General features: G+C 43.5%; 1 protein-coding gene across 2 annotated transcripts in view; it reads right to left on the bottom strand.

The window, feature by feature from the left end:
- Positions 1-15,324, bottom strand: part of mlpha (melanophilin a) — a 36,919-nt gene extending 21,595 nt beyond the window's left edge. For both annotated transcript variants that reach the window (XM_077199174.1, XM_077199175.1), the window contains exons 1-4: positions 15,249-15,324; positions 14,582-14,722; positions 4,380-4,601; positions 4,136-4,248 (exon numbers count right to left, since the gene is read on the bottom strand). In XM_077199174.1, coding sequence (XP_077055289.1) covers positions 4,136-4,248; positions 4,380-4,601; positions 14,582-14,691 — 445 coding nt within the window. In that variant the 5' untranslated portion in view covers positions 14,692-14,722; positions 15,249-15,324. The remainder of the gene's footprint in view (positions 1-4,135; positions 4,249-4,379; positions 4,602-14,581; positions 14,723-15,248) is intronic.
- Between the last annotated feature and the right edge of the window lie 3,403 nt (positions 15,325-18,727).

Here is an 18,727-nt window from a genome sequence, read left to right as displayed (position 1 = left end):
AGGAAGCAGTCCCATACAGCGTCAACACGCCACGCAGAGTTCCGTTTACGCTCCTTCCACAGGTGGAGAAAGAGCTAAAGCGTATGCTGAGCCTCGAGATCATTGAGGAAGTTACAGAGCCGACGGACTGGTGTGACCCTATGGTGCCCGCTCCAAAACGCAACAAGGACGAGGTCAGAGTGTGTGTGGATTTGAAACGCTTGAACAAGGGAGTGAAGCGCGAACGTTATATTTTGCCCACACTGGACGATATAACACCTAAGCTGGCAGGAGTTGACAACCTTCATTACCCCAAAGGTCCGGTTATGCTTCAAACGTCTGCCATTTGGCATTACATCAGCGCCTGAGATTTTCCAGCGGCTGATGACCGACCTGCTCAAAGGCCTAGAAGGGACGGTCGTTGTGATGGACGATATCCTGGTTTACGGATCTACAAAGGAGGAGCATGACCGCCATCTTGACGCGGTGTTTCGGACGGTTAAGGCGTCCGGTCTCAAGCTCAATAGAGCCAAGTGTCACTTTGGAAAGACTGAACTGCAGTTCTTTGGACACATCATTAGCGCGGATGGTGTGAAGCCTGATGAGAGCAAAGTGGAGGCTATTGCTCAGATGTCCAGCCCCTCCAACGTGGAGCAGCTGCGGCAGGTGCTCGGACTGGTTAACTATGTTGGAAAATTCCTGCCAGGCCTGTCTACAGTGTTGCATCCACTCACTAACCTGCTCAAGAAAGAGACTGCGTGGGTTTGGGGTGAGCCTCAAGAGCAAGCATTTAACCAAGCAAAAGCAATGCTCATGGCTGCACCAGCCCTTTGTTATTACGACGCCAACAAACCAACAGTGGTCAGTGCCGACGCCAGCAGTTATGGCCTTGGTGCTGCCCTGTTGCAAGACCACGATGGAGAGTTGCGGCCCGTTGCCTTTTGCTCGCGCACACTCACTGATGCGGAGAAGAGGTATTCGCAGATCGAAAAGGAGTGTCTGGCATCTGTTTGGGCTTGTGAACGTTTCGCCCGCTACATCCAAGGTATGGGCCGGGTCCGTTTACAAACTGACCACAAGCCACTGGTGCCATTGATCAACTCATACGATCTGGACAAAACGCCACTAGGATGTCAGAGACTGCTTATGCGCCTCATGCGATTCAACGTCACTGCTGAACATGTTCCCGGTAAGTAGCTAGTAGTCGCAGATACACTCTCTAGACATCCACTGAAAGACAGTTACGTGCCTGAAACGGAAACCCAAGTAAAGGCATATGTGAACACTATGGTGGCTAGCGAACCAATCAAGTGACCCAAGCTCGAGGAAATTCGCAGAGTCACGCAAAGCGAAGCTGAACTTCAAAAATTAATCACATTCATCAGAAAAGGGTGGCCTCGCAAAATGGCGGAGGGCTCACCACTGCGTGGATACTATGCAGCCAGGAATCACTTATCAGAGTCGGACACTCTGGTCCTATACCACGACCGCATAGTAGTTCCAGCAGTACTCAGAGCTGAGGTCCTGGACCAATTGCACGGAGGTCACCAGGGCCTCACCAAGTGTCGGGAGCGAGCCAAGTTGACAGTTTGGTGGCCAAACATCGGAGCACAGATCACAAACAAAGTGAAATTATGTGACTTTTGCAGAGAGCACAAACCTACACAAAGACGTGAACCACTGGTAACCACTCCCCTGCCCAGTGGCCCATGGCAAAGGATTGCTGTTGACCTGTTCGAGTTGGAGGGTAAGACTTTTCTTGTCGCTGTCGATTACTTGTCTAGAGACATTGAGATTGCTTCCCTCACCACCATTACCAGCAAGCAGGTTATTAACAAGCTCAAGAACATTTTTGTGAGATGGGGCATCCCGCTAGAACTGGTCAGTGACAACGGGACACAGTTCACGTCAGCAGAGTTCCAGGATTTCAAACAGAGGTATGGTTTCACTCACATTACCTCCAGCCCACATTATCCACAGTCGAACGGAGCTGCAGAAAGGGCTGTTCAGACTGCCAAGTACATCCACAAACAGCCGGATCCCTGCTTGGCCCTTATGGGTTATCGCTCTACACCAATCGCAGCAACAGGTGAAAGTCCAGCACAGCTCATGACTGGTAGACAAATCCGTACTACGGTTCCGGTACTAGAAAAGTCATTGCTGCCACGTCCATTCAACCCGGATCAAGTCTACATGAAGGACGCTACAGCGAAAAGTTCATACAGATTCTACTACAACCGCAGTCATTCGGCACGTGCGCTCCCTGAACTTCACCCTGGTCAAACTGTTAGAGTGAAGCTCGATGGGGAGAAGGGATGGGCCACACCTGCCAGGGTCATAAGTAAGTCCAAGGAGCCGAGATCCTACCTCGTGGAGAGGGCCAATGGGAATGTGACCCGTCGGAACAGGCGTCACCTCCAGACTGTTCCTGAGACCGAACCTCCTGGGGAACAGCAATGTGCTCAGTCTACAGTGTCTCAGCAGGACAGCGGTTCCCCACCGACAGATGTGATGGCGCCGCCGGAATCACCAGTGCGCCAGCTACCAGCAGGCCCTTCCTCAGGGCCTCCCCTTCCACCATCTACTCCTGTGAAAAGAACCTCCAGGGGCCGGGAGATAAAAGTGGCTCTTAGGCTGCGAGACTGATGATATTAAAAAGGGCAGAATAACCCCTTCCAGGACTGAGGGGAGTCTACCCCTGTGACGTCCTGCACCGTTCTGAGATTATTTGCAGAATGGAAACAAAAGGAAGATGTTATTTGATAACAAAGTTAACATAGTTGTTGCATTTATTTTATGTTGTTTAAGGAAATTTAAGATTTAATTAATATTGCAAAATACTGATGTTTGGGATCTTGTTATTGCTAACTTCCAAAAGGGGGAGATGTTGTGAGATTGTCTTTTGTCCATGTTAAGCTACCTTAGTTCGGGGTATGCTAACCACGAGAGTCGAACGCATAGCTTATGTTATTCTGTACTAGCTGAATAAAACCCTCTTTAATATAGACCACGACCCGTGTGTTGCCTCATATCATGACAATGTCCTGTCGCGCAAGGCTATAAACAACATCAACAAGACAGCGCCCCATACACAGCTTGTGACCCAGTTGTGGCCTCGGCACTGCTGGGACACAGTCTCTGGACAGAGTTCTTTGAATTCAAAAGTCTGATCAACAAATTCTTTTCGTAACCTAATACACATAGATATAACAACGATTACACATGGTCTAACTATTTGCTGTCTCTTGCTGTTGTTCATCTGTAAAGCAGTATATACATGGTTTACATATATACTATAAGTTTTACTAATTATTGATCATGAATATTTTTTTTACATTTCTTCATTTAGCAGGTACTTTTATCCAATGTGACTATAAGGTAACACTTCAGTTTAGGACTTATAAAGCAGATGATAATGCCTTATTCTGCATGACCATATTCTACATCCCTTAATCTTACCCAATTCCTATCCAATACCTTACTCAAAACTACTTTACTAACTACCAAATACCTTACCCAATACTACCTAACGAACTACCCAATACCTCACCTTACCCAATACCTTACAAACTACCCAATACTATACCTTACCCAATACTACCTTACTAACTACCCAATACCTTACCCAATACTACTAACTACCCAATACCTTACCCAAATACTACCTTACTAACTACCCAATACCTTACTGTACCTTACCCAATACTAGCTTATTAACTATTACTAAGCAGTAATTAGGAGTTTATTGAGGCAGAATTCATAGAATTGGACCCTAATCTAAAGTGTGACCGACTATACAGTTAAAATTACTGTATACAATATGTTAAATTGAAATAAATATTTCATATCCACACATTTGTTTATTTAGAGAGTAGGTGTGTACTAAGTGGGATAGTGTACAGTCAGCCAGTCATTATTGCAAAATAAATCCCTTCAGGATTATACAAGAGCCCTCTATTACCTCTATTACTGAAGCCTAATCACCATGCCAAGGTTTATTTTGCCATAATAACTGGCTGATTGTACATTATCTCTTACTTAAAACTCCCTTGCTCGCACAAGCACTTAAAATGACTGGTGATACTGAACCAGTATGATGATGTGACAGCAATGTGTACACAATAAAGGTTATCAGGGGGCTTTTAATAGCACTCACCATCTTCATTTAATCTCTTGTACAGTGACCTCATTACTTTTGCACTGCCAAAACGCTTGAAGCGAGAGTGTACGTTGTCATGGTACCACCCCAAGGTTCCAATTTTTAGGACCCTGGATAAAAAAAAAACAGGTTCTATGTATAGATTTTATTTAGAAGTGATTAAATATCCACATTATTTTATAGAAGTAAGTGTACTAAGTGTATAAGCTTTCAACTCTGAGAAAAGAAAAAAAATTCTAACCTGGACATGCGGCAGGGGTCGCATACCCAGCCACGCTCTTTCTTGTTGTAGCGGCTGCAGGTCTTGCAGGTGTAGAGTTTGCAGTCTATACACTGCCGTTTACTGTTCACCAGGAACTTAAAGGGCTGCAGGCAGCGGATACAGTGAGAGTCACCCAGATTTGACTGAGATCCCAGGAGTTCCCTCTTTGTTTCCTCCTTCTCAATCTTGGATTTAAGCTCCCTGCAGTGTAATATAAATAGACAGAGCCTTTCAGAATGTCTCAGCATAATGACATACATGAGTAAAGAACAAGCTTTTCTGCTGAAATAAGCTTTATGGCTTTGACGGGTGAGAATCGGGCTGCTTTTCTGTTGGCCAGGTTTGGCTTAGCCCTCAACTAAAAACATCAAAAATAATAAAATATAAATCATTGACAAGCAAACTCTGATCCTTGTGCAGGACACATAATGTTCATAGGGATGCACAATACACTGTGTTCCAAATTATTATGCAAGTGACATATCATTAGGATTTTACACAGTAAACATTCAGATTTTATTTTTTCAAAGAAAGTGTTTGTTTTTCATATCATTTTAGATAACTGGTATCAATCACAGACAGGTTTGTTAAATAGTTTGCCAGTGGTCTGTTGCATGAATCCGGTTTCAGTTGCTACCCGGGTAAGTTTTTAGATTAGTTTGAGCAAACTCTGGCTTTTCGGGGCTCACAGGGGAGAACGTCCTGGTTGCGTATAAAACCCACCGTTCCCTGAAGGAGGGAACGGAGGACGTAGTCGACGTCGACTGAATGGGGATCGCGTCAGAGAGCCTATCATCTTCGAGTACTATTGAACGAGCCAATGTAATTGGCGTGCGTGATTCGCATCACACACTCCGCCCCCGCGGCGTGGGTATAAATACGGAAGTGGATGCACGCACTAGCTGCTTTTTCGCTGAGGAGCCGAGCGTAACCCGGAGTCAGCGGTGGTCCAGCGGTAGTGGCAAGGGGACTACGTCCTCCGTTCCCTCCTTCAGGGAACGTTGGGTTGCATACGCAACCAGGACGTTCCCCTTCAGTCGATAAAGTCGGACGTAGTCGACGTTGACTGAATGGGGATAACCTTTGAAAGCGCCACTAAAGCTGCCACCTTCCAGCGCCTAGACAAAAGCCTCCTGATGCCCCCGCAATTAAGGCGGGGAAGGACAGGGCTTAGGCCAGGGAAGTCACTGCTGTTACTACAGGACCACTGAGAAAGCGGTCCCGTACATTGGAAGGAAGGGACGCTGCGGAAGCACATCCTACCCGAAGGGAGGTAAATGTGGAAAATACACATATGAACTGGGCGGATGACCGGGCAGTATAACATATGGAATAACACTGAGGTGGCTCCAGCCTTAGACGGGGAGAGACTCACCGGACAGTGACGGTAGAGAGACTCTGCCGATGGAAGACACAGGCTCGCCGTAGGGAGCCGTATCGTGGAAGAATACACATATGGGGTCGCAGTAGGGACCGCAACATATGGACTCAGCCTAACACAGGTTCCACACTGCTTACAAGTGGTAGGCCTAACACCAGACGTTCCGCACGTCCGACGTCGGAGGGGTGTGGAGGAACTAACAGGGTTCAATTTTTTTCAATTCAGAAAGGCGGAGGGGAATGGCGCAGTCCATAGGAGGGGAATGGCGCAGCAAACCGACACTTGAACCGGGCTCACGGTGTATATACTGCTTCCTTCTCATGAAGCCCACGGGAAGCAGCGGTTCAACTAGGTGTCGTCCAGCCCCCAACTCTAGAATCTATTTAGCAAAGCATATCGTCAACGCCCAGGCAGAGCACTTTACACTCATCATAGAGGAGCTCAACACCTAAGTGGACATGTTGCATCTCAGAATTTTTACCGAAATGAAAGCAAGCACTAAGTGGCCAACTTTGCTTGGAAACAGCCTTCCCTCTGTGCTGAATTCTTAACAGATTTTTCTAGAGCTGGTCTGAGGTCTATGGCTTGCGTTCTGTACACGTCTAACCGCTATAAGCGAACGGACAGAGAAAGCCAGGGCTGGATCTGCCTCCTCCGGGGCAGCGCTTGCAGGCTCACCACCTGCTCCTATTACAGGAGAGGTGGGAACCTTGGGCACAATCCGAGCCGGGGTCTCAGCTTGTGAGAGTTAGCCGGGCCAAACTCCAGGCACAATACGTTGACCGAAAGCGAGCAAGTCCCTACCCTCTAGTAGAGACCACGCGAGCAGGAGAACTGATATAACAGAATTTTTAACTCACTGCCTGCAGTGGCTCAGGGGCGGTCTCTGCAGTGCAGTTGCACCAGAGATAAGACCCAAGAGGATAAAGAGGGACGCACGGATTTACATTACCTTGCTCCTCGGAACCTGACGATCAGGACGTGCTTCTCCATACTTCTGCATCACGATGAGCGTCGTTTAAACACAGAGGCAACATCATTTTGAGGGTGAAAGAAAACAGCCTACTCCAAACCATCTTGCAGGAAAGAGAGCACTGAAGTGATCGAAAGCTTTCAGGATCTCCTCTGGAGAGAAGACGCACTCAACAACTAGGTTCGACTTCTAAAGGCGTAAGCACGCTACCCATTTCTAGGGGGTGCTCGCAGAAGTGATGGTAACTATCACATGTCCCTGTGTGTTTTCTGCAAATATCGTGTTTACAGAAAAGTTGAAATTAGTCTCTTCAGGTGCTTCGGTGATATCTTTATATTCTGTTCTGTTCCGATTTTTCTATTCTCTATGATGTTTTTTTGAACAATTACGTCACAGTATTTGTAGCGGAACTGCCAAATAAGGACATCGACTCCCAGCCCAACACTTCCAACACTTCAAGCAATCCGCCATTTTTTTTTCTCGCTGCGATTTTGTAGTCCAAGCTCAAGGATGCAGAAGTTACGCGAGAGTAAGTCAAAATGTTCGGTTGTTGGATGTAGTAACCCACACGCTTCATTACACCGTCTCCCGAAGAACCTCTTCGAAGTGCCTGGTTGAGTTTTATTTTTTATGGAAATGTACCCACATCTGTGGGTAAAGTCATTTTTGTGTGCGCGAAGCACTTCAAGGATAACTACTTCAGCAACCTCCGCCAGTATAAAGAAGGATTTATAAAGGATCTAAATAAAGACCTGAGTTTACCTGCGATTGCTTCCTGTATTGTATTGACGATTATGACAATTTCAAAGTGCTTTACAAAAGAAGAAATAAATAGCAATCATAAAACAATTCATAAGAAATAAAAAAAAACAATAAAAGTAAAAAAATAATAATAAATTAGTTAAAAAGAGATAATATTGTGTGGGTAAACTTTTACTTTAACTCAAGTACATTTCTATTAAAAAGAAAATGAAATTTTACTTTGTTTCACTAGGTGACGTTCCCATTTTTACTTTACTTGAGGTTGTTCCACATTAAGCAAGTCACAGTTCTGCAATATGGAACCGATTGTCAACGAACCGATTCGGCCCTCATATATGACGTCACTTCTACGCTTCACGTATTCTGGTATCTTTCACGCGTTTGGGTCGGAGAAAAATATAGACGCCACCCAGAAAGCTGTTGCCATGGTAGCACTGGCCGATTACCAGGCGCTTATCAAAACGCAGCCATTTGAACTTCTAAAATTCTCACTTTTTCATGTTTTAGTTATCTTCTGTTAGCAACGCTAGCCACGTTAGTAACACCCGTTTGAAACAAGGTTTTATTCAATATTGCACTCAGAACAAGGCCACAGGCAGTGATACAGACGCAGTAAGGTATCGCAGTAATACGAGTGATTGAAATCATAATTTAAACAACCAAAGCGGTCCAAAACCAAAGAAAACAATTCATACAAGTCACACAGGGCGCAGCCATCTTGGATTCCATATCGGAATTCTTGCTCAGTGTCCTCACGGTTGTCTGACTACCGAGCTGGGAAATCTGAGGAATGGGGGCGTGTTGCTAGGCAACGTCTGTCTTCCTAGTCTGAACTCCGACACGCATAAATAATAGAATGCAGCACAAGTACATAATACATAGTACATTCACTGGGAGACCAATGCTCGCTGGATGGAAAAGAGTAGAGATAGATGCATGCTACGTCCGCTGGGAGACCAATGCTTGCTGGACATAGAAAGAAGAAACAGATGCATGCAACATCCGCTGGGAGACCAATGCTCGCTGGATGGAGAAAGAGGAAACATAGATGCATGCAACATCCGCTGGGAGACCAGTGCTCGCTGGATGGAAAAAGAGGAAACAGATGCATACTACGTCCGCTGGGAGACCAATGCTCGCTGGACAGAGACAATCATCAATTGCTTTTTTTTTTCTTTTTTTTTTTACTGGAATAGATTCTGTATAGTGAGGTACTGGAGAGAAGACATCACTGCTGGGGCGGTGGAGAAAATTAGCTAGAGAAATAGAGCTCCTGCGGGAGCAGAGGAGACATCACTGCTGCGGCAGTGGAGAAAATAACCAGAGAAACAGAGCTCCAGCGGGAGCAGAGTAGACCTCACTGCTGCGGCAGTGGAGAAAATAGCCAGAGAAACAGAGATCCGGCGAGACCAGAGTAGACATCACTGCTGCGGCAGTGGAGAAAGATTAGCCAGAAAAATTGAGCTCCTGCGGGAGCAGAGGAGACATCACTGCTGTGGCAGTGGAGAAAGTTAGCCAGAGAAACAGAGCTCCTGCGGGAGCAGAGGAGACATCGCTGCTGTGGCAGTGGAGAAACTTAGCCAGAGAAACAGAGCTCCTGCGGGAGCAGAGGAGACATCACTGCTGTAGCAGTGGAGAAACTTACCTGGAGAAATTGAGCTCCTGCGGGAGCAGAGGAGACATCACTGCTGTGGCAGTGGAGAATATTAGCCAGAGAAACAGAGCTCCTGCGGGAGCAGAGGAGACATCACTGCTGTGGCAGTGGAGAAAATTAGCAAGAGAAAGAGAGCTCCTGTGGGAGCAGAGGAGACATCACTGCTGTGGCAGTGGAGAAAATTAGCCAGAGAAACAGAGCTCCTGTGGGACCAGAGGAGACATCACTGCTGTGGCAGTGGAGAAAATTAGCCAGAGAAAGAGAGCTCCAGCTGGAGCAGAGGAGACATCACTGCTGTGGCAGTGGAGAAACTTACCTGGAGAAATTAAGCTCCTGTGGTGTAAGGCTGAGTGAAGGGAGGAGGAGATCGGGGCCTGGCAGACCGATGCTCGTCTTCTTGCACGTTAATCAAAGACGCAAGGAAGAGGAGGTGAGAGATTAATCCTTGCAGGATTATGCGCATCTGAAGTTTAAGTGGCCGAGCAAAGATAGCAGTCCGCGTTCAGAACAGTTTAGACTGCTTACATGAGAAGGCTAAAACGTTTTAGAACCTGCATATATTCACCTCTGACCCATCGGTTTGATTCAGTAATCATTGTTTGATGTTGGATGATCATCAAACAGGGACCGTCAGCATGACAGTTTATTTTAATTATTTCTATGGCTATGGGTCACATTCCCTGCCGATTTGTTCGTTATGAATCAGAAAAACAATAGTGAAGCAGTGGTTTTAAATTAGGCTACTTCAAAAAACTTAATAAAAATACATTTACGCTATAACTTTACGTTTCTAAGCGATTTTTGTAGATACATTGCAGGACAGAGTTAATGATAGGTTCTTGATGATTCTGTGTGCAATCTGCACGTAACGTGAGACCTATTGTTTACGTGTGAGTTTATGCCACGAGGAAGCATTTTTAATGACGGCAAATCATTTGTACAGAAATGATTTAAAGCGAGTGTTCCCCGATCAAAAATGACTATCCAGATAGCATAACTGGCTCATGTTTCCACAACTGAATCGATGCGAAGTTCAACCGGGGACGGAAACGAAAAGGTTTTGAGCCGAGCACTCAAGGAGTTGACCCGACATACGTAGAGAGTGTGGACTGGTCGGGACTGAATCTGCAGCGCGGCTTACTTAGCGCCTGCAGCGGCGGCCTGGCGCTGGAGGAAGGCCCGTTCCTTCGTGTGAAGAGGGCGGCATTGACTTATTGTCCATTTCTCTATGACAGGAATTATTGAATGCTCCGGTTTAAACAAATATGTGGAAGTAGAGTGCGGATGTTTCGCCCGCGGTGGCGAGGACCCGTTTGCTTGGCCTGACGCCCGCGAGATAACACCAGAGGATTGTGGCAAATATTCCTGATTCTGATGGACGAAAGATTCTTCAGCAAACAGGAAGAGCTTGATTCGGACATGATAGGAAGGTAGGCTACTGCGGGGCCAAATGCTGATAAACCGTCAAGAAACACAGGTGGGTTCTGCTGTTATTTATCTTGTCCTGAGTTGATTACTGATTGATCTCCACTTGTGCTGATTGGGTTAATTATCTGCACCTGCTCCTCCCGAACCTTGTTAATAAAACATCATATTGTGATGCTTAAATTGACTTGCAACATTTAAAATGACTGATTTTACATTTATAGTAGATAATATAGTTCCCTTTCGAGGGAACTCAACACTGCGTCGAGAACTCGACACTTTGGGGACGCTCCCTTAGCGCCTCTGAAGTAAGAATGAAACTATTCCAATCCTGATTGACGTTGCGTCCTGATGTAACATGTAACGGCATAACCGGAAGTATAAAGGTGACGCTGAAACACACACATACCAGCTATCGCTCTTCAGCAAGCGCTCTATGTTGAAACTGTCTGTCCTATTTATTGTTGTCTGTCCTTGAAAGTATCCAACATTTTACCTTTGGGCCTTCTACATATGAGGCCCCTTCAGTGGTGGCTAAAAGCCAAGGGGTTTTCTCCCAAGAAGAATCCGTTTCGTATGATCAGAGTAACGCGCAGATGCCTTCGTTCTCTACAAATATGGAAGAAACCTTGGTTCCTGTCCCAATGGCCAGTGTTGTGAGCGTCATGTCGCCGGAAATCCGTTTCGACAGACGCCTCCCTCACTGGCTGGGGCGCGGTCATGGACGGCCACTTTGCCAGGGGTCTGTGGCAGGACCATCATCATTCTTGGCACATAAACTGTCTAGAGATAATGGCTGTGTTCAGGGCTTTGAGGAGCTTCCTTCCAGACATTAGAGGTTACCACGTCTTAGTACGATCAGACAATACATCAGTGGTAGCTCATCTGAACCGACAAGGGGGACTCAGATCGCTCCCTCTGTGCAGACTGGCGCATCAGATTATTCTTTGGTCCCAGGGGAAAATACTTTCTATCAGAGCAATGTATATTCCAGGGGTTCAGAATCAGGGAGCAGACATCCTGTCGAGGCAGGGGCTGAGGCCCGGGGAATGGAGACTTCATCCAGATGTGGTGAAGTTGATATGGGAGAGGTTTGGACCAATGGAAGTGGATCTATTTGCGTCTCGAGAGACGTCCCACTGCCCACCTTGGTTCTCCCTCTCACATCCAGCCCCACTGGGGTTGGATGCTATGGTACAGGCCTGGCCGAAGCTTCGCCTGTACGCATTTCCCCCGATCTCTCTGCTTCCAGAAGTCCTGGAGAGGGTCCGTCAAGAGGGCATCAGTCTACTTCTGGTTGCCCCAATGTGGCCGACCCGAGTGTGGTTTTCAGAAATGATATCACTCCTGATAGCTCCGCCAAGGCAGATTCCTCTGAGGAGGGATCTGTTGTCTCAGGCGGAGGGCACAATCTTCCACCATCACCCGGAGCTGTGGAAACTGTGGGTCTGGCCTCTGAGGGGGTTCAGTACCTAAATGCTGGTCTATCAGCTGGGGTGGTTGAAACCATACTTAGCTCTAGGGCTCCGTCTACTAGGAGATAATATGGCCTCAAGTAGAATGTATTTGTCACTTGGTGTAGAGAACAGGAGTTAGATCCAGTAAACTGCCCGGTGGCTTCAGTTCTGGAGTTTTTGCAAGATCGCTTCTCTGCGGGTCTCTCCCCTTCCACGCTTAAAGTGTACGTGGCTGCTATTGCGGCTTTCCACGCACCATTAAGTGATGTGCCTCTGGGGAGGCACCAGTTGGTCATACGTTTTCTCCGTGGTACTTGGAGGATGAGACCGACAACCAGGTCCAGGGTTCCTGTCTGGGACCTGGCGGTGGTTCTCGAAGGGTCATCCCTGGCCCCCTTCGAACCTCTGCAGTCGGCTTCGCCTAGGGATCTTACCCTAAAAATTGTATTTCTCTTCGCTATTACCTCTCTTAAGAGGGTGGGAGATCTCCAAGCCCTGGCAGTGACACCAGCTTGCTTGGAGTTTGCCCCTGGCAGAGTTAAAGCCTTTTTGCACCCGAGTCCGGGCTACATGCCTAAGGTTTCTACGAATACGGCTCGGTCCACGGTCCTTCAGGCATTCCATCCTCCAACTCATGTGTCGACAGAAGAAGAGAAGCTTCATTTGCTCTGCCCCGTCAGAGCTTTGAGCGTGTACCTCGAGAGGTCCTCTTCTTGGAGGAGGTCGGACCAATTATTGGTGTGTTTTGGGTCACCTAAGAAGGGGCTCCCGGCATCCAAGCAAACTATTAGTAATTGGATTGTTCAGGCTATTACCTTGGCTTACAAGGTGCGCGACTTGCCTTCACCTTTAGCTGTTAGGGCTCATTCGACTAGAGGCGTGGCTTCCTCTAGGGCCCTCCTTTCGGGAGTGCCCCTCCAGGAGATCTGTGAGGCAGCCGGCTGGGCTACCCCACACACTTTTATTAGGTTTTACAGTTTACACCTCCCTAGTACACCTGGCGCACACGTGCTTTCGTCCTAGTTGAGTGCCTGAATCAGTTTCACTCTGGGACAGGCCTTTTCGGTGCGTGGCCTAGTGGGCATTCGTTCCCCAAAGTGTTGAGTTCTCGACGCAGTGTTGAGTTCCCTCGAAAGGGAACGTCTCGGGTTATGACTATAACCCTTGTTGCCTGAGAAGGGAACGAGACACTGCGTCGCTCTGCCACGCCCCTCGAGGCCTTAGAGCGTCTTGCTTCATCGCGAGGTTGGTATGTGTGTGTTTCAGCGTCACTTTTATACTTCCGGTTATGCCGTCACATGTTACGTCAGGACACAACGCCAATCAGGATTTGAATAGTTTCATTCTTACTTCAGAGGCGCACGCTAAGGGAGCGTCCCCAAAGTGTCGAGTTCTCGGCGCAGTGTCAAGTTCCCTTCTCATTGAACAAGGGTTATAGTCATAACCCGAGACGTTTTCCATTTATGATTTAAACAAAACAATATAGAATTATTGTTTATCCAAAATTACCATAACATTAAAATAATGATCAGATTATCAACTCTGCCAGAATTTTAATATCAGTGCATGTCTATTTTTATATCAAAACTCATAGAGTCTATTAGTGTCAGTGATCATTTGAAATTGAATCATTTCTAAACAGTCACACAAACTCTCACTGAATTTTTCACGATCATGATAATAGAATAATTCAGCACTAGAACACATAATCGATGTCATAGAATAGTCATATCAAGAATTCAACTTGAATTCAATACATACACCAAATAACTGTCCTTGCCAGGAAATAGAAAATAACATAATCTTCAACTCAACAGAGACCTCCTTGTGAATAGAGAATAGAGCTCTGGGGCATTATGTTTTCCCACCCAGTGGAATGGTGTGATCAAGCCTTGTGACTGTACCATGATCATCATGATGTCTTTACAACAGTGTCCTTTCAAACTTTATGTCCTTCATTTATCATTTGTTCTCATAAACTTCTTTTTCTGGTGTGTATGATATACAGAGAAATATGGAAGAAATTATGCATTATGGATAGACCTCACAGTACACTATGTGCTGGTTGACTCCACTGACAGATCACAAACATTAACAATTTAACCAATGTAAATGTAAGATTTGTTAACAAAAATATGTTTTAAGAACATTTTACTAACATAAATGTTATTTTTGAATGTTCACTGAATGTTCAAAAGGGAAAGTTTTTAATGTTTTAATGTTGCTTTTTTTTTGTTTATGCAAGCTTTAAGGGAATGTTCCATTTTATAATTTTGAAATAATTATGGGAAAGTTACTTTTTAATGTTCTCTGAAACAAGTATTACCATTAACAAAAGTTAGACAAATTTCCAACTAAAACTTTCAGGAAAAAAAAAAAAACATTCTATTCTGTTAATGATGCTGGAAGAATTTTTTTTCACAACTTTGAGAGAACCTTTCCAGAACGTTATCCAAGGTTCTGAGAACATTCCCTGTTAGCTGGATAAGTGGTAACCTAAGTGGTAATCATGCAATTTAAAGTTCTCACCCAAGCCTCTCCTCTTCCTTCTTCCTGAGGACGAAGTCTCTCTGAATGACGTCCCACACATGTTTGGCCTCCTCTTCTGATAGTCTGGACAGGTCCAACTTCTTATCCATAATCAGAGCTTAGTTGTTTTTTCTATTTTTACTAAATAACAGGAAAAATTACTTAAGTACAAGGCTACAAGAAGTCTAAGGATAATGCGACCCTTTCATCATTCTACCTCTTTATCCTCTAGACTAGAGAGATAATAGGTTTTCAATATGGGCTACCTGGACATACAAATTCATATGAAGCACCACAGTCATTATAATCAAGAATCAATCCACTGGGTGTGACCCTTTTCATTCCCAAGTCTAAGCAGCTACTTTAAATAAAGGTACATTAAAAGGTCTCTTAACACATCTTCAAAATAATTCAGTATAGATTAGTCTGTAAACATCTGTAACATCAGTAGTTCAAATCAAGTTTGTGAATTCCATCATGAAAGAGACATTAACTACTGATAAATAAAATTAGTTCTAACAAAACAACTACATTACCTTTAAAAGAAAGTGATGGATGCAAGAGGAATTGACTTAATATTAAACCTATTCAAATTATTTACCTATTAAACCATTAAAAATCAGACTTTACACTTAGGTTCATAAGTGATAATGAAGATTTAGTTTACCTTGTATGCAGACACGTAGCTGCTCTTGCCAAGTCTCTCAGGATGAGGCAGATAATGTGAGAATAGTCAGAGGTATGGCAGTCTTAATCACATGTCTAGTTTTTCAAATGAAATGCAGAGAAAGCTCCACCCTTTCCATGCCTGAAATATAAAATGAATGTTTTTTTTTTGCCCCTGGCAGATTAAAATAATTGTTATTTTAAGAGAGATTATTAGTTGTATTTTATCCTTTGCTTTTATCTTGTTGATTATTTCTGGTTCAATTTCTTCTATAGTAAACAGTTAGTTAAACATTAGCCTCTTTTTTTAACCTTTTTTTATTTTTATTTTTATATTTTACTTTTACAGACCACAGCTTCTTTAGTCCTGTTATAAATAAATAAATAAATAAACATTTATACAACAGAAAGTCCAAAAGAACTGGGACTTTTTACTGTTTATATCACTACCATTATCTGGGTTTTTTGTGTGTTTTTTCTGCAGCTTACATTGTTATGCTAGGTGACAACAAGTTCTAGTTATATATCCAGCAGTGAGGCGCTAGATAAGTTATTCCTTGAATGGGCAGTCTTCATAGAAAGAATAATAGAAAAATAATATGAAGTGTATATATATATATATATATATATATATATATATATATATATATATATATATATATATATATATATATATATATATATATAGTGATGTGAATAAGTTAGGACACCCATGCTAAAGTTGCCTAAAAAGAGGAAAATCTTTCGGAAATTGATCTTAATGCCTTAATTAGAAAAATGGGGAAAAATCCAACCTTTAAGGACACCAATTTTCTTTGTGTATGAATAATGTATCATAAATAAATACATTTTCTTCCTTAAAATACAGGGTGCATAAGTCAGGACACCCCTATGTGAAACTCCCATCGAGTCAGGCAGTTTTTAATTTTTAAAGGCCAGTTATTTCATGGATCCAGGATAATATGCATCCTGATAAAGTTACTTTGGTCTTTGGAATTAAAATAGACCCACATCATCACACACCCTTCACCATACCTAGAGATTGGCATGGGGTACTTTCCATAAGATAATCTTTCAATGCAAATCAAACCAGCTATTAGGCTAACTGAAATAAAACCATGCCAATCTCTAAAAATTATCTAAAGTATCTAAAGATAAACATTAGCCTAACTATAGAGCGTCACTGGAAAGATTCCTTACAGGTCAACTAATGTGTTAAAATGTAAAAAAAAAAAAAATGCTGTAATTAACTTGCCAGCGAATGTGCTTGAGAAACAATGAAATTAATGGGATTCGATGCTGGTGTCACGATTCCTGCCTGTGTTTCCAGTGTCTGTCTTGGACACTTATTTTGAAGTTCTGTGTATTGATAGATGCCACCTACGTCACTACCAAATAGAACGCCGCCATATTTACGACGATCTCGCCTGGTATGGCCGCCCAAACTGCCCATTTGTATGAGAGAGAGAGACAGAGATACCTGGAGAAAATTTTAATTTTAGGCTCTGATCCTTATTTGTTACCCCCAGTTTTCTTTTATCCATTATTATCTGCCCCAGACTTGCCGCAATTTTCCTTCCATGATATATATTTATATCAAGGATTTATATAACACCAAGGATTTATATTTAATCATGGGAAATGCAGGGATTATTAAAAAAAGAAATTTGGTGGTAGTTTGCTCTGACTAGGTAGCGAGTTGTTAGCTAGCTAAGTGGCTAACAGCTGGTAGCTTGCCAGCTGTTAGCCACGGCTCACGGCTAGCTGTCATTAATCTGGATTAGGCCTGTCGCGATAGTCGATAAATCAATTAATCCCAGGATAAAAAAAAATTAGCTCGATAATTTTTCCGGCCGCGATAATTTCCAATTGCATACTTGTTTGTTTTCCTCGTCTCTCTTTCTCTCTCTCTACCAAAGAGACTGGATGACAACTCTGTTTAAGACATAACCGACATATTTTACATGAATACTCTCCAAAACAGACATTTAAACATAATGTTGTGTGTATTTGTCCATTCAGACACGAAACCGAGCTCAATTCATTACTCGCGCGTTATATAGGGGTCTATGGCTGCACGCTTCGGGTCGGGTGTGTGCGCACAGAAAGATGAGACATGATACAATATGAGACATTCATACAATATGAGACATTTCTTCTATCCTTTTCTTTTGGTATAGAATAAAATACCAGTTCGGGGTTCCTCTTTTGGCTGTTGTTGCAGCCAACTGCACAACATATTGCAGGCATTACTGAGACCGTCGGGCGTGGTGAGCTGGTGCCTGCTTACATCACGCAGTACCACAACATCCAATAGGAAAATTCAACTGCAGTAGTCAGCGTTCAACCTGAAGAGGGCAACACTCAGATGTTTTTACACCATGTGTAGAATTAAAACACTTTATACCCAAATGTCAAACAATTTACTCGAATCAATGAACAACATTAATAAAGCCCCAGTCTTACAGACTAAATTAAGACTAAATCATTAACTAAAAAAAGTTGTTATAGGTATTAGTTACCCTTTAAGCTTGCCTTGTGTATGAAAAGCCCTTGTGTTTTACTTGTTTTGGTCAGTCGTTAAATGTTTGATTGTATCCTGGGTTGTCTTGTTTTCGCTCACTCCCTGTGTTTTAAACCTTGAGGATTATTTTGGTAAATCTCTAACTGCATGTGGATCCAATTCTCAGCCTGCTCCTTTGCCTGCCTGAATGCTAACATGTAGCAGCTGGAACTATTGGTTACTCAATTATTGCATTCCAATGGAAGTCTACGTGAGTGTCGTAACTCTGTTTTTCAACGGTTCTGCTTGGAACTATTATTTTGTTCTAAATACAGCAAACAATATTGACAATATTGTTTAAAATTCACATCATGGTATATGACCTACCTTTTTGTTTGTTGAAATGTTAAAATCAATCACACTGATCCCTCAGTCACATTGTGTGGATTCGGAAAAACATGCATTCATGCTTGATTAATATATTATCAACATTTAAAACAAGAACTCACTCACACAGGGTGTTTTTGTATCGAAAAGTCTTCGATATCACAGTCTGTGTCAATATTTGTTCTTTGTGCCATTAAGTGCTAAAACCCCACTTTTACAAACGTATATTTACGAGAAAAGAATAGCAGTAATGTAGCACGCTTTGCTATGGCAGAATACTCTGCATGCAACCTTACTGTATGCACATTGCTTGTGTGTGCTGTCAGTTATGACAGCAAAGATGAGGTAATATGTTTGGATGTCATGTATAATGGATTTCACCTTTTACGGCACTTTAATGTTGCTGTTTTACACTAGAAGCTAGCTCCAGGTAGTACAGTTATGTCTGTAACATGTCTGCTAAAGATCTGTTAATCTGGAAAGCATTGGCTGTGTAAAAACATCTGATAAACATAATAGAAAAAGCAGTTTTACATACATTCTAATTCTTAAACATTTTAAAGATATCTTCTAAATGTCTATATGACATC

The sequence above is a fragment of the Siphateles boraxobius genome, unplaced genomic scaffold, assembly GCF_051911475.1.
Source record: "Siphateles boraxobius isolate OS27281-9 unplaced genomic scaffold, OSU_SipBor_1 41, whole genome shotgun sequence".
NCBI lineage: Eukaryota > Metazoa > Chordata > Actinopteri > Cypriniformes > Leuciscidae > Siphateles > Siphateles boraxobius.
The sequence above is the reverse complement of the archived record's forward strand: the minus strand, read 5'-3'. Positions and strand labels throughout refer to the sequence as shown.